The sequence below is a fragment of the Vanellus vanellus genome (assembly GCF_965231255.1).
Source record: "Vanellus vanellus genome assembly, chromosome: 4".
Taxonomy (NCBI): Eukaryota; Metazoa; Chordata; class Aves; order Charadriiformes; family Charadriidae; genus Vanellus; species Vanellus vanellus.
In genome coordinates, this window is record NC_138909.1 from 32,350,674 (window position 1) to 32,374,508 (window position 23,835).

Sequence of the window (23,835 nt, forward strand, 5' to 3'; positions counted from 1 at the left end):
AAGGCATTGTTCTATAATTAGGTCAGCTACTGTAGGGCTTCACATTAGTTTGAAACAATCTAAGGCAGACATTTCTTGGCTTGCTCCACACTTGACGTTAAAAAAAAAAAGCACCCATCATCTGACTCAATTCAACAGTGTCTGGTTTTTTATTATTATTTTCTTTTTTTTTTTTTTTTAAATGGAACTTTAAAGTATTTCTTGCCCTAGAACACAAGCTGAAAAACTCTAGTACCTTATTTGCTCTACTAGTCCAAAAAGTCACAAAGGTTGCTCGTTATCTGAGGGAGTAATGTATTTGCTTTGTGTGTGTCTGTGTGTGAGTGAGGGGGGGGGGGGGGGGGAGGGAGGGGGGGAGAGACTCATGATGGCATACTTGTCACGGGGAGTGGTTTGCATATTAATAAACAGTATATATGAGCCTTTTCCACCGAGGCCGGCACTCAGAGGGACTCCTGTGGACTGAGGAAGGGACCACGTATCACTGCACCAGAGTGAGTTCTGTTTCGGCTTTGCTTACTGCCACAGTCTGGCTCCTCTCTTTCCCTTTTCTTCTTCTAATCTTATTCTGCCCTCCTCTGGGGCTACTGTTGTACCAGCTGCGTGGGGGTTAGTCTTGTCAAATTATGCTACACCTACAGCAAGTACTGAGAGTATGTCACTTTTAGAATGTTGTTAAGTTTATTGAACACGAGTGCTCTGCCTAGTGCTATTGGCATAGCGAGGGATAACCATGGGCTCTGCACAGCGGCTGCAAAGGTAACTCAAGTACCCCGTCTGTATTCCTTCTTTGGTACTTACAGGCATCTTTAAACTGCCTGCTGTACTTAAGACATCTCTACAAATCACATGCACTGCTACAATCAGACTTCAGAAATTATGAACTGCTTTTCTAGAGGCAAAAGGGCAGACCTCTAGCCTGTTGTTACAGCAAGTCCCCGTTTCTCACGGTGCCTGATGCTATCAGTACTGAGCTGCTTTGATAATCAGGGTACGTGTCAGAGAGACACTTCCCAAAGAAAAGACAACCCCATCAGCATAGCAGCAAAAAGTTGGTGTGGGGAAGCTCCTGGCATTCTGCAGGGAGTTTTCAGTAGGAGAAAAACCGTTTCAAAACCGTATTCTACTAGATGTAAAGGCTGACTTATATGCATTCACTTATGTAACCAAGCCAAATCTAGGCTAATGTCAGAGGAATTAGATGAATATTAAGCAGCACCAATCAATTCCTCCAGGTCATTTTTGTGCGCTGTTCTGACCATTTTCCAAATTCCTGTCTTCTGGTTCACCGATGGATTAATGTACTCTCATCCTAATTCCCACCATCATTCTATAGAGGGAAAGCCCCTGCATCTGCTTCCACTCACTCCGTTTTTCTCCTTATCAAAACTCTTAAGGTTTTTTTGCTGTTGATTTTTGCCTTTTCCTTCAAAATTATACTCTGAATAGCTGTTCAGGAGTTTTTTTCCCTTTAAATTCTAACTGCCATCATTTGCCTGTGTGCATAGTCCTCCTGCACACATTTCCTCCCTTAAAAGCCATCCTTTACTCACTGCTCATTTCAAACAATCCAAGCAAAGAAACCGTAGATATAAAGTATTTATCCTGGACTTCTATGCTCCTTAGAACTGTTTGTAAACACTGGTACTTTCATACTCAAAAGTTGCAACTTTTGTAAAACAAACAAAATTAGACACTGAGGTCTTTTGTAAGTTTGCTCTTGTTTATTCCTTTGCTTTCTTACTCCAAAATAGAATCCACCTCCTCCTAAAAATGCGTACATAGTGTGAATTACTCCCTGCCACAGACGCACGCATGCCCAGGCACATAATCAAATCTATTTGGATAGAAATAAGACTGAAGTTCTCCAAATTTTAAACCGAAAGTATACACAAAGTAATTGTCAGATTTCTGGGTCTGTGCACATGCAAACACATTAGCCAGTCATCTTCAGTGCAGCACACTCCTGTGCCGCTAAGGTTTTGCTCTTAATATTTCTCGTTGCTGTCTGCCATACACAACGTTCTTCTAAGCAGTTCGAAAGCAGAAGTAATTGAATACGATGCTCACTTTCAAAATAATTTTGATCAAAGTCTCACGGGCAAGTAGTTACACTGCTGAGGAGCCACTGACATATTGGTGGTGTTGGGTGAGCAAGTGGCATGCCACGCCGCTAAAAGCTATGCTTATCTCAGCTGAAGACTTATCATATATGCTGCAAGTCTCAAACAGGTGACTTTTTAACCTTTTTGCCAGTTAGTCGGGGGGGGGGGGGGGGGGGGAAGAAAAAAAAAATATCTCCCAAATCCTGTATATACATTTTAAAGTGCCATCATTCCAAAGAGCCTCATTTATCTGGAGTCAGTCTGCTGAAACTCCCATAAAATAAGCTACAAAAATGAACAGAAAAAAAGGAGACACTTAGTTTTGTACCTCTTTAGAAGTAACTAAAAATTGCTGGAACTAAAAATTGCAGTAACTAAAAGTTGCTGGAATGACACTGTAAAGCATGAGCATGAAATGGGAATAGGAGAGAAAACAAGGACATTCAGCAATGCCAGACAGACACATCCACGCTTTGGATTTGGGTAACAGATGGCAAAAGGAGAAGGTACACAAAGGAAGGTATACAGAAAGGATGGTTGGAACTGTCTCACAATCTCTCTTTAGTTGATGTTTGAGAAGAAGAAAGAACAAATGTGGGACACCAGCGTCTGTAACAGTATGCCTCAGGTAAACGAGCATTGGTTTTTGTGCCAGGGTACTCTGGGGCAGAGCAGGGAACCTGCAGCACTGGGCACTGCCCCAAAGCCAGGCTCTGCCTGGTGTTTCCATGAATAAAGGTGAAATTGGCTGCAAACTGCTGCTCATAAAGCACTTTCTTCTTAAGTGTACGGACACATAGATTAGGGTTTTACATACTGAGCAGTTTGTGACCACAACTCATGGGGTATTGGATGTTTACCACTTATGGCCAAATCTAGGTGGGCCCCAGACTTCTGGCCAGGTGTTGCCCAGGGCTGTAGGTCCACACTTGCTGGTGCTCTCTGAGGAAGACTGGTCCTCTCAAGAAGACTGGCCATGTCCAAAGAGCCCTTTAGCGAGGCCCTGGGTCTCCTCAGGCTCTCTCTGGCTGTGAAAACAATTTCAAAAGATCTGAAAATAGATGAGATCTGTGGCCTAGCCCACTGCGCTGGTGCCTCCTGGGCAGGGTGGTGCGTGCCAGGCATCCCAGGGCAGAAGAGGAGGAGGACACCAGGAATTTGTGAGCAGGACACCTGGTGGGTGGTGCTGGAGAACTCTGCAAAGTGAATAAAACCCTGTCCGGTCTCACCCGCGCCAGCTACATGGAACATATATTATGCTGAAAAGTCTACATAATTCTTTTTCTTTCATGCCTGTAATTTTGTTTATTTTTGGCAAGTTGTACAGCGGATTCACAACACGCGACAGTTCAAGAGCAAAGTAGTTTAGACTAGCAGGGGGAAGGTTTTGGCATTTGTACTCCCCCTTGTACACAGGTACATGTGGCTGGGATAGGAAGAAAAGTTCATTTTCTCACATCCAAGGAAAGATGCTAGGTGGCCAAGACAGTTGTTTTACAAATTACTGTGCTGGACAAGCTTGAGAGTTCAGGAAATGGACGTGAAATCATCCTGGCAAAAGCAGCAGTGCCTTTGGAGAGCTGACTAAACCACTTAACACACAGCAATGTGACTCACAACTGCGCTCTTTGCTTTGTAGGGATCTTGTGAGGGGGTGCTGATATATCTGAAGACTAGAGACAGATGCAAGGCATGAATTTTACAAGAATGACTGGCGTTGGCAAGAATTAAGATTATTTAGGCTTTTGTTCTACCACAAAACGCTTCAGGGAATTCTTAAAACATCTGATGAGGAAATAAAAGACTTAAATAGTCTCTCCTGAGAAATTATCCTAACCACTCCTTAGTCTGCATCTTTCCTAAGATCTCTCCTCTTGCAATTTTATTTACCAGTATTTCACAGTCTTGGGTGTGCAATTTATCCATTTGAAGTTCATTACGGCTTGGGAGGATGTACAAAATTTAAAAAGTTATTTACATTAAACCTAGGCCAAGTAGCTGCAAATCAAAAGACTGAGAATCAGACAGAAAGTGAAGTCATCACAGATGCCAGGCTCCTCCGTTCAGAGCCTGAGCAGGTGAGGCAGAAGGAGCATCACGCTGCCGAGGCAGCCCGGCAAAGCTCTGTCCGTCACCGCCTCTCTGCCTCCTTGTACCTTACGGCGGGTAAGCGCTCCCCCCTCCACTTCAGTTAAAATGAACAGGGTGAACTTCAAATATCCGAATACTTACCGTTTTGACTGCAGTTGTCTGAGGGGCAGCCACATGAAGAGCAGCATCTACGAAGACAGCTTGGAGAAACCCAGTGGACCCTGGTGTTCTTCAACAAGTCTTGACAGTGACCACTCATTCACTGTCCAGTCACATTGCACTCTTACCTTGAAAAAAACCTCTCAGAATAAGCATTTTTCTAATCCTCCTCTTTCACCAAGATGTGTTTTTCCCCTGTGTTCTTGAAGGACTTTTCTAGAGCTCCGATTTCCCACATGAGCAAACCAAGCTGGGGGCTTCCTTGGACAGATAAGTGCTTTAAGATCTCCTACGGTCTCTTTTTTTTTTTTTTTTTAACCCACACATTGGCAGATCAGGCTTTCGAAAGCCCTTGCTCACACAGCAGAGCTTTACTCCTCAGGTCACTTAACATACTCATATCAGCAATCCCCACAACAACGCCTTAAAAACTTTTCTTGTGTCAGGAGGCTAATTTCCACCACGAGTTGAATATAACCAGCACACTGGGTAAAGACATGCAAAATCCCACTACACGTGCTTTAAGCCATGCATGTATTTAATCTTGGCAAACATGGTAAGAAGTATCTGGCCACAATCATTACATTTGGGATTAATTATTTCAAAACTCAACCCTAAATCATATTGCATAAACATTTACTGCAAATGACTTGTGTATTAAACAGAAAAGAGTGTGCAGATTTTTTCCTCTTTTCTCTCCAAGGTCCAGATTGCTATCTGGCACAGAAAAAGAAGGGATCAAATTAAAATGTTTATTTTCTATAATTGGGATGGAGTGGGAAAAGAGACCCTCGCTTTTCAGAAAGAGAGTTTGTGTCAGACAGAGCTGACGGGAATTAGATAGAATTACTTAAAGCTTTTCATTTTGTTCTCTGTCAAAACACAAACTGCTGTGGAAATCTCCCATTGGAAGATTTGCAGTCTTCCATTAATCTGCCAATATTCTCCAATCTTTCTCCCCAAAAGGAGGGCAGAAATTTTCTTATTTTCGTCACTAAAAAAAGAATTCATAAAAACCTCTCTTGGGAGGAAAAAAAGCACAAGCCAAAAAATCATTCCTGATTTTAGTTTTCAAAGGCTGAAAATATCTCTTAAGCTTCTAATATTTTTGACTCAGTGTTAAAAGCAGGAGAAGTTTGTGCTCAAGAAAAAGAAAATGAGCATTTTTCCTTTTCGCTTTTCAGTAAGAGAGGACCATTCCTGATTCTTCAATTCTCTCGTTCCTAATGGGAACCCCAAAGTCATTAGCTTCCCCATTCAGGGACTACATCATGTAAGATACCTACCATACCCCTCACTTTTTTCCAGGGAAAGGCAAAAGTTATTTGTCTTAGCATTACTTCCACCTGGATAAACAGCTCGGGTTAAGCCAGTGCCTTCACCGGGCGGAGTCACCAACCTTCCTCTCAAGCGAGGAGTCAGAAAGGGACCAACAGCCACCCCGTGGCTGGTTCTTGCTGGCACGGACAGATTTCTCAGCATCAAACTCTTTTCTCTCCGAAAAGGGCCAATACATCACAATTTCTGTTTTTAATTCCAGATCTGAATTTAGACACAAAATATAAACACAGAGAGTCTTTAGAGGGAATAATTTTTCATCCGAGGGAAAAAAATTAAGGCATTCCTGCAGCAACCGATTTGATCAGCAACCAGGAGGAGAGCTGTACCTTGCCCTGCAGGCAGGGCAAGGCTGCTTTCCAGCTGGCTCCTGCCTTCTCAGCAGTGCTTGAGCAGGAGAGGGTAGCCAAGCTCGCCTTTCCCCAAACTTTTCTGACCGTTATGTTAGGATGGTTAAATAAAAAGCAAGAATTACTGGACACGCACATTTTCTATCTTTCTTACCTTGTTAAAACTGCATTTATGAAGTTATAGCTGCGGAAGATTTTCTTTACTTGCCTTCTACAATAACTGTTTAAATCTTGTCTCTGTGCTTCTTTCATCTGAAAACTGAAAATTTAAAAAATGAAGGCAGGGATACTCACTTGGACAGGGAAGCTTTTTTTTTTTTTTTTAAATTGAGGAAGGAGAAAGCTGCTTTAATACGCTGCTCTCCAATTGCAGAGATGAGGAATTCATATATTTGAGAAGGACAATAAGCAAGACAGGCAAAATTGAATTTAATATTCCTAATGTTTCTCAGGTGAAAAAAGGCAAAGTAAGTCTCTTTCCTGGTTAAAAATCTTTCTTCATACTCCATAAACTAAAACAACTCTCCCCAACCCCTAAGGATCAGAACCAAAAATCCATGCTTCATGCTTGGATAGGTCACTGCTGACATAATAGCCTAAGGAAAAACTCTCCTTTAATGTGTAAAGACTCTTTTGTCTCTATATACAAAGAAAAAAAGTTCACAGACCCAGCCAGCATCTCTCTTTTCCCTTTCTAAATTGAGTTTCCCAATTGACATTAGCACTACCGGGCCCTGCGACTGGGAGTAAGGAAGGGAAGGAATAGTTTTCCCTCTGAAATCCCAGTGTTACCATTAATGGAAAACGTTCAGCTAATACTGGTTGTAAGACCTTCAAGCTGTATACGTGGCATGGTACTTCTAAGACATCACAGAAATAAATGAGTAAACAAGTGCATTGGCCGAAATTGCAGTGCCCTCTCCACCTCCGCAGGATCCCCAAACTGGGCTCTTGGGTATGCATCTATTTCAAACCTACTCATCTAATTTCCAGGCCAACTTTGCAAAAACACCTTGTGAAAGAAATAGCAACTGCTTTAAAAGCAGCACTAAGAACAAAAAGAAAGAAAAACGTCCACCCAGCTTTTCAGTTTCAGCTAGATTATTGCTTAGAGAGGGCACGAACTCTGTTTCACACTTCATAAAGCAAGATGCTTCTTGGCAAAGAGATACCTGTAGGCTTACGCAAGTGGAAGCTGATTTGTTGTTATACTTTCATCTTATAAAATCATGAAAAAGGAATGTGTAATATCAGCTCCAGCAACCCAAACGCTCCAAACTGATATAACAGCTTAATCTTATAATAAAATAAACAGAGGTATCTATTGACTGAATCATCACTCACTGGTCCTCCAAGAGACTTTTTCACCTTCCTTGTCAAACGTGGCAGCACCTTCCCTTCTCACACCCTTCAGCAACTACTGTCTTTCCTCCAGGAGATCCCGAGGTCCAGCCTGCTTCTCCTGGTGGCCGGTCACAGGCCCTGAGTTCACAGAGGCAGCCCTAATTTTTATCAGCACAGAAAAATGAAACGGAGCTCCCTCAAAGACCACTTCTGGGTCTGGTTGCTGTTCAAGTGAGGCGGATGGCACCAGGCAGCCGAGCCCTCACTCCAGCTCCCACTTTTTGGCAGGCTCATGGTCGGGGCAGTAGCGTGTCAGGTTCTAGCTGCAGTGCTTTCCCTAAGTGACTCCTAAATTAATGAAGGACCCTCGTGATAAATAAATATACGCACAGTGCAATGCCTCGCCTCTTCCAGGCAGACAGTTCGAGTTGGGCTTTTTTAAATCCTCTAACAATCATGAAACCTTAAGGCAAGAAAAGCCTTAATTTCTCACAGTGCAAAGTGCAATTAAAGGGGACTTTGCACCATGAGGTCCTTCGTCAGACTTTGGATGGGTATGAACAAATAGCTCAACTTAGCTGGTTTCTCCCCCTCTGCCCCCAGCTCGGGGAAAAGCTCTCTGCTGCCTGTCGCCTCAAACATTAATAACCTTATCCAAGAAAATGAAATGAAGTGCTGCCTTTTGTTTTCGTCATTTTTCTGAATTCCCATACCGAGTAGCTGCATCCAGGTTATGGTGTCTGTTACCAGCCTGAGGAATACTTCCGTGTATTATTTTGAGGGCTGGATTTTCCAAAAGAGAGATGAAACAAACTTCCTCTACGAAGGGGAGGCAGAGTTTTGATGTTTGCTGTCACGGGGCAGAGGCTCAGGCTGGGGGTGCGGGACCACGCACCAGCTGGCAGAGGCGGCCTGCTCCGGGGCGCACTGGGCACACGCCCAAAACTCACCTTGAGCCGGCCAAATGCAGGCCATGCACTTGTGATCTACCTTTCAAAACAGAGCAAGGACGCATACGCCGTCACCCAGTACAAGCAATAGTATTGCATACCTTCCAGACACCGGGATCGTTTGGTTCTGTATTCCCCCCCGGTACGTTCAGACAGTTTCCAGTCTGCCGGTGCTTTTTCCTTTCTGTGCTAGTGCTATCTGAAATTCAGCTTTTTAGTTCTCAGAGAAGGACGCTGATTCCTTCCTGGGCTCTGTTTTTTAGCTCTAATCTTGCTTGAATTTTTCAAATTGATTGCTGGATCCTGCTTCAACTGGAATAAAAGCATCCCAAATTCATTGGGTAAGACTGTGTCTCCACAAAGACATGAACTGTCTTAAATTAGTCGAAAACTGTCCTAAGATGTCTGAGACACTTGTAACTTCAACCTAAATTTTGACTTATGAGTAACATGGAGGATGCCGCCTTTTACACATATTTGACCTTCTCTCAGATTTTCTGTTTGATTTTGTTGCTGAGTGGCTCCAAAAGTTGAATTTAATCACAAGATCCACTAATCTTCTGTTCAAAGGTATGTTAAAGCCAGTTAAGCTGGCTTTAAGAAAGCTAGAAAATCAGTTAAGCAGGTCAACAATTTTAGAGTATTAAAGCTAATTTAACAGTAAATTTTGACTAGTTGAGTCCACTGCTTTGGAAGTTGCACGTGATAAAACCGGGGCTAAGGTCCCTGCAGGCACCGTCAATGTAGGGCAGGACAGGTGTACAGTTGGGTCCCGGCCACGTATTCATCACTTTAGAAATTGAAAAACCATTGCTCAGATGGCAGATTTATTGGTGAAAGGTAAATCATCCCCTTTCTGCATATATACACACCTGGCTTGGCAACAAACTCACTGAAACTGATTTAATAACACTAAGCAGTTGGCTAAATGTTTGCAAATCTGGGCACTAAGGTCCTCCCCCCACCAACATCTTCCAGTATTTTTAGGTCATGACTAAACCGAAAAAAAGAGAAATGGTTTTAAAGATTCTCCTGCCCCCTACCCCCCCCCAAAAAAAAAAACACCAAAAGCACAAATTCAAAGACCCAAAATAGATCTTTCTCCCCGAGAAGTGACGTTTTTCAATCCTCTAATAAATTTGGATGTTTTTGAAATAGTTTTAATTTATTCCTCATGATCCATTCCTTTACAAATCACACTGAGAAAATGAGGTAAAGGAGGATAAGGGAAAAAAAAAAAAAAAAAAAAAACCAAACCAAAAAAATCCCCAAAAAACAACTTACCTTGTATGTTTGGCAAAATGCTATTAAAATGCTATTCCAAACACAACAATTTCTTTCATTTAGAAACGTATCTGTAATTGTTTAGGAAGCACTACTCCTGACATTTCACAATGAATACAAATAAAAAATAAAACCTACAAACATTTACAAAAACATGATTACAACAAAGCTATCGAGGCTTTTAAAATGTCAAGTATTTTTGGTAAACTCCTTGTAGGGCTGTTTTTTTTTTTTTTATTCACAGATGGAAAATATATCATAAGCTTAAATGTGCATCAGCACTGCAAATGTTTGATTACTCCTTATGGTGTATTCATTAGCAATTTGTTTAACTTTGCTTTAGACATTTCAAACAATAGTTTCCACTGCTTCCTTGACAGACCGAAATATTCCACGGTCTACTACAATAGCTCCAAAGACTTCCTGATCTTCAGCCAAAATTCCCTTTTCTTTACCTCATCTCACTACTCCTGATTATACACGTCTTTGTATACAAAGCTCTCCCACAGTAAGAATTAGACTCTTTCAAAGTACTCGCCACCAGAAACGTTGTGCTTCACTCATCTCCAGCCCGCTCTATATATAGCTGTCTACTGCCTTCCTCATGACTGTACCTTAAAAATCTTCTATTCTTCTGCTTTTAAGTGCCTTCCAGCTATCGACTACTCTCCGCTAAGGCAGGCTAGAGGTGGCTGAGATACCCGAGCCATGTGTGAGCGGTGCAGTAAGTCCAGGGCACTGGAACTTCTATTGATGTTTATGAAAAAAGCTCTGCGGACACCCTGAAAGAGGGGAAGCAGACACCGCGTGGGTTTTGCATGTTAAAGGTCATATCCTCTCCAAATGCAGATGGAATCAGTAGTATTCTCTTACTTTCCAGTTTTTTGAGAGGCAAGAAGTAAGTGGGGTTTTCCCCCCCTCTTTTATTCCCAAACCACTAAGTCATCTCTCATTTAAACCTCAGATAACACATGCTCTTTTAAAAATGCCATTCCTTGCTCTCAGATGACCACACAGAATCAGAAGCAGGGACAAATGGAAAAAAAAAAAAAGCTACAATCTCATCCTCTCTTCTTACATTAGCTTTGTAGACATATAATCCAAATTCATCCTGCATAAGTAAATAATAAAGGATAATAATAAATAGTATTATTATATAAGCAAAATAAAGCATTAGAAGTAATAAATCCGGGAAAAAAAATTGAAAATAGAGTAGCAAAGTTTTGCCACTTACCTAAAACATGCTGGAAAAATTTGGAATTGTCAAAATTTCTCTCTTTAGAGAAAGAAAGAGTTACACTTGTAGTCTGCAAGCTGTGTTTGCCAAGCAACAGACAAACATATTTTCTGGTAATTAACACATCTAGAAAACTAATCACATACTCATGTAACTCATTTTGCCTGCAGCTTCCCTCTTTTATACAGTGCAAAGGAACACACTTGCTTGACTTAAATAATTGCAGTGGTGTCTTTGTTTTGAAGCACTTGTTATCTCCACTGGTAACTCTCCATCTCTGCTCCTGCTTCTCTGCTGGGCCACCGCCTGTGAAAAATCTCCATTTACTAATAATCTCCTCTAACCCTGCTGCAGGGGAACAGATAATTTTCACAATAAATGAAGCAGCATCCAGTGTGCTTATTTGCTGCACTTTTTTTTTTTTTTTTGCCTTTTCTACTCTGATGACAAAAAGTGGTTGTTTTAACTTTTGAGGAGAAAGTTTGCTCTTTCCAGTTTGCTCTTTCCAGCGTGAGTTAAGTACAAGCATTCCCAGTTTCTGAACAAAGAGCCTCTACCTCTAAAGTGAAAGGTGATGATATATCTGCCCTCAAGAATACATTTTCAACAGAAAGATGACTAAATAGGGGGTTGTTTCTATTGCAAGGTTTTGTAGTAGCACTTACTCAATAAAAAGTTCCCTTTCTTCCCTAGTCCTAGAAACAACTAAAGCCTTCCTGTTGCATGATTCCTAAGTAGAACCGAGGGGAAAAAAAAAAAAAAAAACAAACCAAAAACAACCACACATGAAAAACCTAACAAAGTAATTTCAAGTTTTCTTTTGGCTTCTGTACAAGAAACTGAGAATTTGATGATGATTTTCTCAAAACTGGTTTCCATAGCAAATTTTCCTTCTAAAATAACTGGGGCCGATTGTCTATGCAAGTAGGGTAATAGTTTATGAGAAAAATCACAAGAGTTTGGCAATTCTCACGATTTGGTCTTGGATAAAGGTCCCCATAAGCAACAGAGGCTGCAGGGCAGCCTTGAACAAAATTGCTGTGCAAGACAGCAACTATCTTCTGTTACAGTACACGATTTTAGATTTGCACTCTGAAAAACACTTTCTAAAACGGCCTGAGTTTGGAGTCACAAGAAAGGTAAAGCTGAAATTTCTTAATATGTCAGAAAAAAATCAAGACATCTTTCTGGAGATACACAAGGAGGAACTGCAGATTTAACTGTCATTGTCCATATCTGAATATTGTGGCTGACAAATGTAGAACAAAAAGGTGCGACTGATGCAAGGATTGCAAAGTACAACACATCATGGCTTAGTGTACTATGTCCTTTGCATTGTACAAGCACATGTTTGAAAACCAAGCATATGTTGTGCTTTTGTAAAAAGGAGTTGAGTTACTCAAACATAAAGCAACACTGTGTCTTCCTTTTCAGGGATCCAGCATGCCACAGTACAAGCTGACATACTTCAATCTGCGAGGACGAGCAGAAATCAGCCGCTACCTGTTTGCCTATTCGGGCAAGAAGTATGAAGATCACAGGATAGAAACAGCGGACTGGCCCAAAATCAAACCGAGTAAGTAGCACAGGATCTTATAACCAAAGCTTTGCCAGAAATTATGTCGAAAAGCACCACAATCGAAGAGGTGCCTGTATGTTTCATGAGCAGAAATACAATTTAACTCCTGGCTCTAATTAAGCCTACAGGAATTTTATTGTCTAGACAGCCAACATGTCATTCCTGATGCTCTCACAGAAGTCTGGATCCATATCTTCAGACAAACTAAAATGACTTACCTGCTGTGATCCAGCTGCACTTTTGCTCCCTTATCAATTCAGTTCAGCTTTTGTCTGCCTAAAGCTGACCAAATGCATGCTAATCTTCACAGCTTCTTTGGAGAATTTGGTCTCAAAGACCACACCGCAGCCTCCATCCCGGTTTTAGAAAGGCAAGTCGGAAATAAGTGTCAAAAAAGTCACTTCTTTGCAACCAGAAAATTCTTCAGAGACAGAAAGTGATAAGAGAAAAGAAATCAGTTGATTCAGTAAGGAGAAAACAAAAGGATCGAACTAGAAAATCATTGTTCCTAAGAACAGCGCAGCTCTACCAGCTCTCCCAAGAACACTTGGTGGACTACAATACTCCATTTCATGTTTTTTCATTAAGTGACCTCTTTCGAGCTACTAAACCTATTGGTTATTTCTGTTCATTAAATTAACCTTCATTCAAATGAAACAGACCTTGAGTTTGGAGTATGGGCATGAAATCAGAGATGCCTGTGTCTTCATTTCATGGGTTTGGCCTGCATTTTGCTACACAGGCTATGACACTTTTCACATCCAGAATGAAGAATTATGCCTTTAATTTGGGGAAAATGCACAATTAATGCGCAAGGTGATTTCCATTAATTAAGCAATGTTTCTTGGTAGGATTTCACATTACTTAATAAACCAAGTCAGCAGGCAACCAAATTCTTGCAAGGTGCAGTTAAATTGGGTCTTTCCCATAATGTTTGCAATGACTTGAATGACAAATACTCAAGCATCACTGCTCTCCAAGTGGCAGCTGAAGCCACCTGCGGTGCTCAAATCTAGAAAACACTGGCTAACGACCCACAGAGAGCAGTGGAAACAGGGTATTTTCCATCAGGGGTGACTGACTTCAGAAACCTTTTCTTTGAAGAGCTTAAGCCTGTTGACCATGTGGTATAGCTTATTTCTCTCCCGCTGCAATTCTCAGGGAAGCGGGGTAGAAACTAAAGGTGAGACTGAGAATTCAAGATGAACCGAGGAAAGCTCTGCATAGGCCTTTTTCATACTTAACTATGCACATATTCATACGTACACACACCCACTTATGTCCTGAAACAAAGTTCAGAGAACATTAGCAAAGTATAGTTCTATGTAGAGTTTTGCATACTGATTTTTAAGTAAGGCAAATTAAAAAGACAACGTATAAGTAGTGACTTAAAGGCTACAGAGGCATTTGTATCCTAGGACAAAATGTTCTAACAGCAGACCTAACAGGCAAGGTAAAGGCATTGCACCTCTCTTTGAATATCGATGACGTCCCTAAGGTCCGAACCAGCAAAAGAAACAGTGCAGGAAAATCCTTCCTATGCTTTTCTTCAGTGCTCACATCATGAACCTCCCAGTGAAGCTTTATATGTACAGTACTTGTTGATTACAGTGCATGCTCAGCCGCAACACCAGTACCACCAAAACACCGGGAGCAGAGACACCCTAGAAATCCTAAGACGTACAGTTTGTTGCTGTATCTGCTGCATTAACAAATGTTGGACAAGTCATTTAACCTTTGGATGTCTTTGTTTCTCTTTCTGTGATGTGAAAGGTTTGTTAGCAGGTTTATCCAAGGGTTAATTAAGCTTTTTCATTTTCTCTGCATAATGGCTTTTCATAGCAGCCTCTACTATGACTGATCCCTAGATGAAATTCCAAAGCAGATAAGAAGTTTAGCAAAATGTGGGAGCTGCTGCTCTCAGATTTGTGAAATCATCTGTGCAAAATTTATGCTGGCCTAAGAGTTCTTTGAATTTCAGGCTTCTGTAGACACCCAGTCAGTCAGTCAGCGGATGGGAACTGGAATGTATCGTGCTAATTGACCGGGAAAACATAGACCTACAAAGAAATAGTTGGATGTGTGTCTGAAAGTGCTATTACATCTCATACTAGGATGTTAAACTTCTGCTTCTGGAAGGCTCCCTGAATCCTACCTAGCTCAAGACCCTATGTAATGGTGCTATTTGCCACCAGTTGCATCTGCATTACAGACAATATGCAAGTAGTCTCAACTAAAACAAGAGTAAAGGTATCTTGTTTGTATGCATAACAATGTAATGCTGCTAAGGAAATTGCCTGGAGATCAGCTAACTGATGACTACCTCCTCGCCCTTTGTGAAACAATTGTTCATGGTATTTCCAGACAAAGTAATCTCCCACAGGCAAATCAATCAGCAAAACGATGAATAAAAGGTAGCAACAGGGCTTTGCAGTAAACAGCCTTACACTGCACAACAAGATCAAGAGCCAATCTACCCTAAAGTACCTAAATGCTGCTTTTGCAGGACATGACTCAACACAAAACATGGTTGTTTCCTAGCTAGGGACTAGGTGGTATAGGGGTTGTGTGTCTTAACACGACAACAATATTGCATACAGCAGAGATGCACCATTCGCCATAGGGAAAACAAACGACTCGCACTATTATGTTGAATTTTCACAATGTGCCTCAGCTCCCTCCATGGAGGCAGGGATTGAAGTGGAAAAAGCACCTGTCCTCAGGAAAGCAGGTAACAGGATCTTTGCCAAAAAAGTTCAATTACTACTGTGTTCAACGGGAAATATGAAATGAGGGGATCCATCCAACTCATTGTGTATACAAAGGCATAGTTCACTCTGCTGAGAGATCTATACTACTGTCATTCGTATTCTGCATGCAAATCTTTCTTATAAAGCTCAGAATTTTTTTTTTCCCCCCCATTTTGCCTGGACTGGGTCTACCCCAAAAAGAAAAGAAATAAAATAGCAGATTCCAGCCAGTCTCATCCTGGTGAAAACCAAAGGGTGGCAAGTGTTTAGCAATGTTAAGGGGAATTACAGTTGCATTTGATGTAACAGCAGCTAATGTAACAGCAATTTGGTACACCACTTATTTTGCAACCCTCAAAAATCATTAAAATTGGTCCAATTAATTCAACTAATTACATAATTATATATTGAAGTAAGATTAAGAAAAACCAGGCAAATTGCTATGCACATTTGGATACACCATGTTTGCATTTACCCACTTGCCCATGAAAGATCAGAAAGCAATTTTGAATGCAGAGTCTGCAAGTACAACACAATGTCCCTCTTTTTAAAAGCTTCAAGTGTGATGGAGTGAGATAAAGCAAAAAAATACTTAGGGAAGAAGTTTGGACAAGGAGAGCACTTCACGTTTCTTGAGGTAATAAGGGAACAAATCAAAGAATTCAAGTTTGTTTAAGTGCACAAGAAGTCAGGTCTCTGCACAGAGGATAGGTTTTCTTCATCAATTTTCACAAACTTAAAGCAAGGTTTTCCAACAAATACCAACCTCCCAAGCAAATATACACCAGAAAATACTGTCATTATTCTGAAGAAAAGATATATTTCTTAGTTCTCCTGTAAAACTGATGGGAAAATAGAAAATGTGTGCATTAAGATTAATGTGCAGAATGACCATTTAGAAAGCAGACTTGCAGCTGCTGCAAGTTTAATTTTGAACTAGACTGAAGAGTGTGATGGGTTTTGTTGATTGTTTTGGCCTTTTTTTTTTTTAACGTGGCTCCCCCCATAAGCTATTGTCTTAGTAGTCCAGGTACATAAGTAAGTCCTTGCTCCTAGAAATACTCACTTGATTTTGTTTACACCTAAGGGGTGCTTTTTTTTGTGGGAGGGGAGCATATTATAACATAAAAACATATGTAATTTGGCTTATACACTCTAAAGTGAAAATTCCCATATCTCAACATGGGGTTTTTACCTTCTATAACCAATCAGATCATCTTTGATAATTTTTCTAGTTGCTGATTTCAGGCAAGTATTGTAGTTTTAATACAAACAAGTTTAAGCAAGCTAGAATGTAAATATTAATGTTGACTAGCTTTAGCACAGAATTTTAAGAAACAGACGAATATCAGGTAGTAGCTTTACACAACCCTTCACTCTTTATATAATCAATCATGGTTTAAGTATGTAAACAAACTCACATTTTATAGTTCCTTTTGAATACATTTTGAATACATCCGTGCCACCTTTTAACCATAGTCAATTCAAGATCTGTGCACTAGCACGTAATAGACTCATGCAACGATCTGTATTACCACATAATAGGCTCCTCACAAAAAGAATCATTGCACTGACGTAAGTAAGTCACGATACAGCAGAAAATCCACTGTAATGGTCCGTAAAAGTTAGCACCCCCTGGAGCTCTCAGGCTAGCACGCAGTAACACCTTCTGTTCTGTGGCTCATGCAGGGAATTGGAAGCAATGGGAGTCACACAGGCTTTAGAGTGGGTTTTAGAGGGGTGGAACGGTGCTTGAAAGGTCCTCGGGAAACTTGACAGACTAATTCTTGCACTGAAAATACTTTCAACGTAATAGATAAATCTTGAGAGCTACCTGACAGCAGACAACAGTCCCTCAAGGGAGCACTCGGCCTCTTTCCTGAGTGACTTGCGGCTACGTAGCTCTAGCTAAGACGTGTAAACAGCAATCTTTGGGGGAAAAGTAGGGTTTAGCAATCACTTCCAAGGAGGATCTGAGCTGTAACAGCTAGAGCACTCAAGCTGGGCTGAAGTTAGATCAGAGCGCCACCTTGGCCATCCCTCTGTGGAGGATAGAGATGCTGGATGCCTCTGGCTCCAGGCCAGCCACTTCCCAGGGGCCTTGCTCCTCTGCCGGCCTTACAAAAAATAAATCTTTCATATACTTCTTATTGGAAGATGCAAAGTGTCTCATATATTTGTTTCTCATGATCCAATTTACATATTAACGGAAAGGAAAAGCAAGGCAACGGAGAATTTATTTTGACAGAGATATTGTAGTAAGAAACATGGCTGTGACGTTAATTTTCCCCCATCTTTGGCCAATCCAGCTGCCTTACATATGACATCAACCTAAGCTGCTTGATTGCAAAATTGTTGATTATTCATGTTTTGAGGAACATTCAAATACTTAAATACCGGCTGCTTAGCATCAAGGCTATGGAAGATTTCAGTACAGGCAGGAGGAAGCATGGGGAGGAGCAGGCCAGCTGGGGGGAACTTTGGGAACCTGAACTCGCATCTGGGAGCAAAGCTGAGGAGAGTCAGGATAAACATGGGGAGGAAAGAACAGAGATGATGAGGAAAGACAAAGACAAGACGAGTGGAAGAGAAGCATAGCTCAGCACTAACCCTGGTTTCTCCACACCAGCAGCCAAGCAGCCTAGCTGCCAGGCTTGGGCAAAACTGTGTCCAGCTCCATGATGTATTTCCCCTCCCTTTCCTTGACAGAAAAACAGGCCCACGTGAGCACCATCCATGGGGTCGTGCCCAGTAGGATGAGCGAGGAGCTCATGGCCAAAGTGAAGGCCTGAACACTAGTGAGAGCCTATAGGCATGCCAGGATGGGAATAGTTATCACAGCCCTTAGGGACTTCACGGGATGGAGACAATTTATACAGATGTCCTTGCTTTTAACACACATCAGGCTTCATCTCCCCTGCTTAGTATCCAGCAGAGAGTATATAAACATCATAGTTCTAGTCACAAAAGCCAAAGAAAATTAAAGTCTGTATAAAAAGGAATTCATCCAGCTCCTAAACACTGCACAGATACTTCAGTAAGTCCTTCCTAAAATGAGAAGAGACTGCAAATCACTCTGATGACTTACATTCACGCTTTGTCAAGGTTTTCTTCATGGGCAGTGTAAAGTCTGTGCAGATTTCTTTCCAGCATGCAATGCTAAAAAACAATTAATAGCCAAGATAATAGGAAAAGCAAGAATTTACTGAAAGTTCAATTTAAAAATGACTACAGGTTTAGAGATCCAAACAGCATACTTTTTATAAACCCTGTTCCTCTTTTCAGTGAGTTTTCAATCTAAATCTGAAAATCAACACAAGTGTTCATAGTGCCTTCTACTTCAGATGAGCAACAAAGCAAGCAGAAACTAAAAGGGAAAGGTCATATATTCGGTGCATGCCTGAGAAATGACACTGTTTGTATGATGACGGCAACAGATTTTTCTGGTTTTCTTCTTAAAAATGTATTTGCTCAAGTGGGAGTCAAAAACTTTGCAAAAAACAATGTTTTGAAAAACATGGAAAGGACATCCATACGGATACAAAAGGGCATAAACTGACGTAAGTACGAAGCAGCCCCCTAACCAATCACGGTTAAAGAAAAAAACTAGCAAAGTGACATGCACATCCTTCCAGTCTGCACTACTTTGGCTTAACTGTTTAGTCACGATTGCTCTCCAATGCATGTTGTTTCATGGTTTACTCCCACAACCCTCGCTCTACACAAGTGAGACCCCTCTCACATCCCAGCTTCATGTGCCACCTCTTTCAATTGCTCATCCAATGTAGGAGCCTGGGAGGAACCAACCTAGTTGCTTTGTTCATCTGGAGTCTCATGAACCATGCCTTTCACCAAAAATGTGTAAAATTTAGCAGTTTTAATACGATGCTTATACACATGGCATGTTTGGACATCCCCAGATGTTCCTTGAACATGTGTTGTCCATGAGCAGAGATAGGGCCAAAAGCACCACAGGAGGCTCAAATCAAGCCACAGAAGCCCATATCTGTGAGTCTAAGGGTAACACTGCTCACATTCACATACAGACAGGTGGTTTTCTGTTGTAGTTTGGAGCCCCTGAGTAGATGGTCTGGCTGTGGTTTTTGCTGCACTTCAAAAAAAGGGGCTATGGGAAAGCTGTCTAGAGGCCACATTTGTCAAACCCCGACCTTCCTCCAGCAATCAAACTGTGCCCATCCAGTGCGGAGGCTCTTTGCATCCTTCCTTAGGATGAACTGCGTGACACAAATCCACCTCCCTCTTCTCCACTTGGTAAAGGGAGTCTCCAGCTTTCACAGAGAACACATTCCTGCCCACAACAACCAAACATGTATATACAATCAATCTCCCGGTTTTGCTATGAATTTATCATTATAGGAAATTGTTCTTTTAAGTTACAAGAGCAAAAAGATACTTCACTGTAGGTTACTAAAAACTTTGGTCTTGTTACATGAAGTTTGGATAATGATTCCAACGTTTTGTTTTGGTTTGTTTTTTTTTTTTTTCTCTAAACTTTTCCAGACTGAAAATGCAACTTTGTAAGCTATTATACCTCCTCCAATATGGAGATGAGGTACTTTAAATATTTTCTGCCCCTTGACTGTTCTTTGCCATTTTCTTCAGCTGTAAAGCAGCTTGTAGATCTGCCATACTTTCTGGTGTGCAAGAATAGTGTCCCCTGCACCCAAGAAGAAATGACAGATTTTTACAGTGCTCTTCACAGCACAAGGGTGCTTTCAATTAGACTTCTCAGAATTGCACTCATTTACAGCTTATTAACTCAATACTCAACAAAAGTCAGTGTATAATCATATATATACACTCTATCAGCAAGAAAAAAGTAATCTATGTTTATATTCAAATCACAAATTTCCCTTTCTTTACAAGAAAAAAATCAAATGGCATTTTGAACACACAAGAAAGAAAGGAATATCTCTCATTTACCATCTGCTATGCTTGAAATAGTCCATTGTTTAGTAATGGCAGCAATAGATATGCTGCGTTTTAGCAAAAAGAAAAAAAAAAAAAAAAACAACCACCCAAGCCTCATTATAAATCAAAGCATAATTCCTTTTGGACATTTAAGGCTCGCGGGACAATGTGCAATAAAGTCTGCTCTAATTATTAACTGTATACTTGCATTACGAATCATGCAAGTGTATGAATATTTCTACTGCACACAAAACAGAGCTGTATTTGTATATTTTGAAATGTAAACTCAGTTTCTTTTCCAAGAAAGAATAACCAGATCTTAATGAAAATGGCTCAGCACTGAGGAGGAAGTAGTTTGCAGGCATTACTCATGTTTTGAAGGCATGAAGAGCAATTCCCTTGAATTCTTCGGACTGCTAGGAAAAAAAAATAATAAATTAATCCAGAAGCAGTCAGATTCCTGAGAAACAGAACATGAGAGATTACTACCACTGTGCCACCCAGCTGCCTTTCACACCTTAATCCACGTTCCTCGACAGAAAGAAAGATGCCTCCCTCCTTTTGTAGTAATCAGGGGTTTCTTAGAAGAATAATATACCTACACAAGCAAACCATCTTTCATTTTCCTTGTAGTGACCAACAACATGAATCGTCAGTCAAAGATGTGGCTCTTAGACTTGCCCCCCAATACATAAACACAGCAGAAAATGGTCTGCTCAGTTCCTAGATGAAGCAACTGCAGTTTCCCAACCTGAGCAGTGATCATCATGTTTTGACAGTTATTGCTACAGAGGCTGGTTAGTCACGTTGACCTAGCCAGAACTGCATCAGCCCAGTGGCACTCCTACTGGCGCCCCCCGAAAACGGCCGGTTAACTCCTTCAGGAGCGATGGTTGTTGCTCCTGAGCCATCTGTACTTTTGCTGTTACCTGTTGTCAGGCGTTGGCATACAGCCTTGTGTGCTTGGGGTGGGGGGACCTGAACGTGGCTGTGGGCTGACCACACCAGCATCTCCAGCAGTCACCCACACTCTCATCCCCTCTACTCACGTTTGCTTGAAAGATGCGCTGGTATCCCACATCAGCAAACGTTATTTCACAGCTCTGTGGCTTTGGAGGCAGCGATGCTCAGGGCACTCTGCACCGTTAATCCACAATGCAGAACTCATTTTCACAGCCAGAGAGCTTTTCAGTTTAGCATTCAGGGATGAGCCTTTTCCTCACTGGATTCTCAATGAAGCGATACGCAGACTTGCCAAGACCTTGCTGCTCTCTGAACAACAAACATATAAAGTCTTCTGTACGACAAGTCTATTATTGTTTCAATAACAACTAGCAGTGCACGCGTTCTCCCTGGGGTACAGCAGTTAATGCTCTTTGAGCTCCTTCGCTTCTGCTAGTCATCAGCATCAAAATTTATACTGGCCTCACAGTATGCTAAACTTAGGGGGGAGGTATCATTAACATTGTGTTCAGATGCAGAAAAAAATTGCAGAGGAGTCCTGGATGTCTTCTGCAGCTGCCAAATTAGTTTTGCAGATACAGATTTTGACATCTAAGATCTTGTACATAATGTGATTCACATACTGCACGCTAACCCACCGAGCCGCATGGCAGTGTTCAATTACTGTATCCCTGATGAAGTTGTCTTGATAAACAGGTCACAACTGCAGCAAGTTTCATTATTCTTCTCTTTTCATTAAGAACTAAAAAACCTTACAGAGGAGAAGTGGTATTCCAGGCATCCCATAAAGACAGTTCTGGGTTTGAAAGCACCTTGCACCTTTCCAATAGCCAACATTCTCTCTTTTCTATTGCCGCTTTTTTACATTGCAAGACAGTTTTAAGATGGGCATACATCTTATGTACATAAAGCGTAATCCACATGAAAATCAGGTACAAAGCATTTGGCTATGATCAGCACGTGCAATCATGTACTTGGAATTTATGAAATAGTGTCCTTTGAAACAAAGAGATTTAAAGTTCCTCTGGTGAACAGGACTGTGTTCCCACGAGTGGATTCTCACCACCCTAAGCACAACAGTTTTTCCCAGCTTAAGCTTTGCTGTCAGGTTACAGCCCTACTTGATATCATGCCAGAAGCTTCTCCAAAATGTGACAAAACAGCAGCCCAAGTTTTCACATGTGTTATACTACTAAATTATTGACTGAAAAATAAGTTTGGTTTCTTCTCTCAAACTCTTACAGAGAGCCATCACACCTGCTTAGTTTGTCTTCCCCTATACTTAAAGTCTGGAGGCATCTTTCCCATGACTGACTGAATTTTTAGTTGAACAAAAGCCAAGTCAAGTACATTTGAGTATCTTCTGAGCATTTGCGGTTCAGTGTGAAAGCTGTATTTGAGTCTTGGTGATGACTGTCAAGGGAAACATCACAATATAAGTTCTGAAATACAGATACTCTTCTGAATCATTGCTGCTGAATTTAAAACAAGTGAAAAAAGCACCTTTGTAGTCTTTATCCAATCTCTTATTTCATAGCCCAGCTAGATTCTGCACTACAAAAATCTTTTTTAGTACTTTGCCTATCCTTGGCAGTCACTTTCCTGTGGAGAAGAAAGTGGAAAAGAAAAGGGAGGGGGGAGGTGGGAAGAAAAAAAAGATTCTACTGAAAAGTTTCTGTGCACAAAGAATTCAGGATACGTAGCAGCACATTCAGCCTTTAGAGCACAAGGTTAGAAAACAGGAAATGCAATACCTGATTTCTCTGCTATAGTTGCCTTATTGTAGTGTGATCTGGTTATATCCTTAACTTTTTTTTTTCCCCCCCAGTACATGTATTTCCCTACAGAAATACTGTGAAACCGTTAAGTGCTGTAACAATGCATACCCTCTGAGTAGTAAGAGCACAACTATTACAGGCTCCTACTGTTAAGGGCTGTGATTTAACATTTTGGTTGTTTTTTCTTTTTTTTTCTTTTTTTTTTTCTATTTCCTTCCCTCCTTCAAGCTATCCCATTCCACAAAATCCCTGTTCTGGAAGTAGACGGAGTTATCATTCATCAGAGCCTGGCAATAGCAAGATACCTCGCCAGAGAATCAGGTAACACATATTTGACTATTTTCTTGCTCTGTTCTACGTCCACCTTTAACATTCAGGAAAAATACATCCAACCACAGCAAAAATAGAAACAAACGAACAGCTTGGCAAGCAGAAGTCAACACCAGTGTGGCAATACTGGTACGAGGGCTTTTCCCAGGCACAAACAGCTAATAGTTACCGGCCTCTCGTTGCATCTGTAGTTTCTCTGCCAGTGCCAAGTGCTGACCGCAGAAATGCAGCATACTGTATAGGATGCTATTAGAAGTGCCACTCAAAGAGTGATGGTTTAAAAAGCACCGAGGAGTGCTGTGCAATGGCATGCCCGTGTTCAGTGGCTTCTCTTACCATAATCTGGTGCCATTTTGGCTCTCTGGGTTGGGGCTGCTGTGGCAATGCTGAAGAGATCTCAGGCTGCATCCCCTGTGGGTCCAAGATCAGGAAGAAGAAACAGATGATGGCACATCCGCTAGGATGCTGTATGACAGGATTAAGAGTCACTCAAATGACATGTAGAAAGTAAAAAAAACAGACCGAAAAAAAGTTAAAAGTAGCAACCTGTAGTGTGAAATGCTACGACATTCAGGGCTGAAGTGACTGTGTCTACACCTAAAGGAACACTCAAAAATAATGCCCCCTTACATCTGATTGCATTTC

At 41.2% G+C, this 23,835-nt stretch overlaps 1 protein-coding gene across 1 annotated transcript in view; it reads left to right on the forward strand.

Moving 5' to 3' along the window:
• The first annotated feature begins 462 nt into the window (after nt 1-462).
• The window catches only part of HPGDS (hematopoietic prostaglandin D synthase), a 30,293-nt gene continuing 6,920 nt past the window's right edge, over nt 463-23,835 (forward strand). The window contains exons 1-3 of the mRNA XM_082482618.1: nt 463-494; nt 12,293-12,434; nt 23,089-23,181. Coding sequence (XP_082338744.1) covers nt 12,302-12,434; nt 23,089-23,181 — 226 coding nt within the window. The 5' untranslated portion in view covers nt 463-494; nt 12,293-12,301. The remainder of the gene's footprint in view (nt 495-12,292; nt 12,435-23,088; nt 23,182-23,835) is intronic.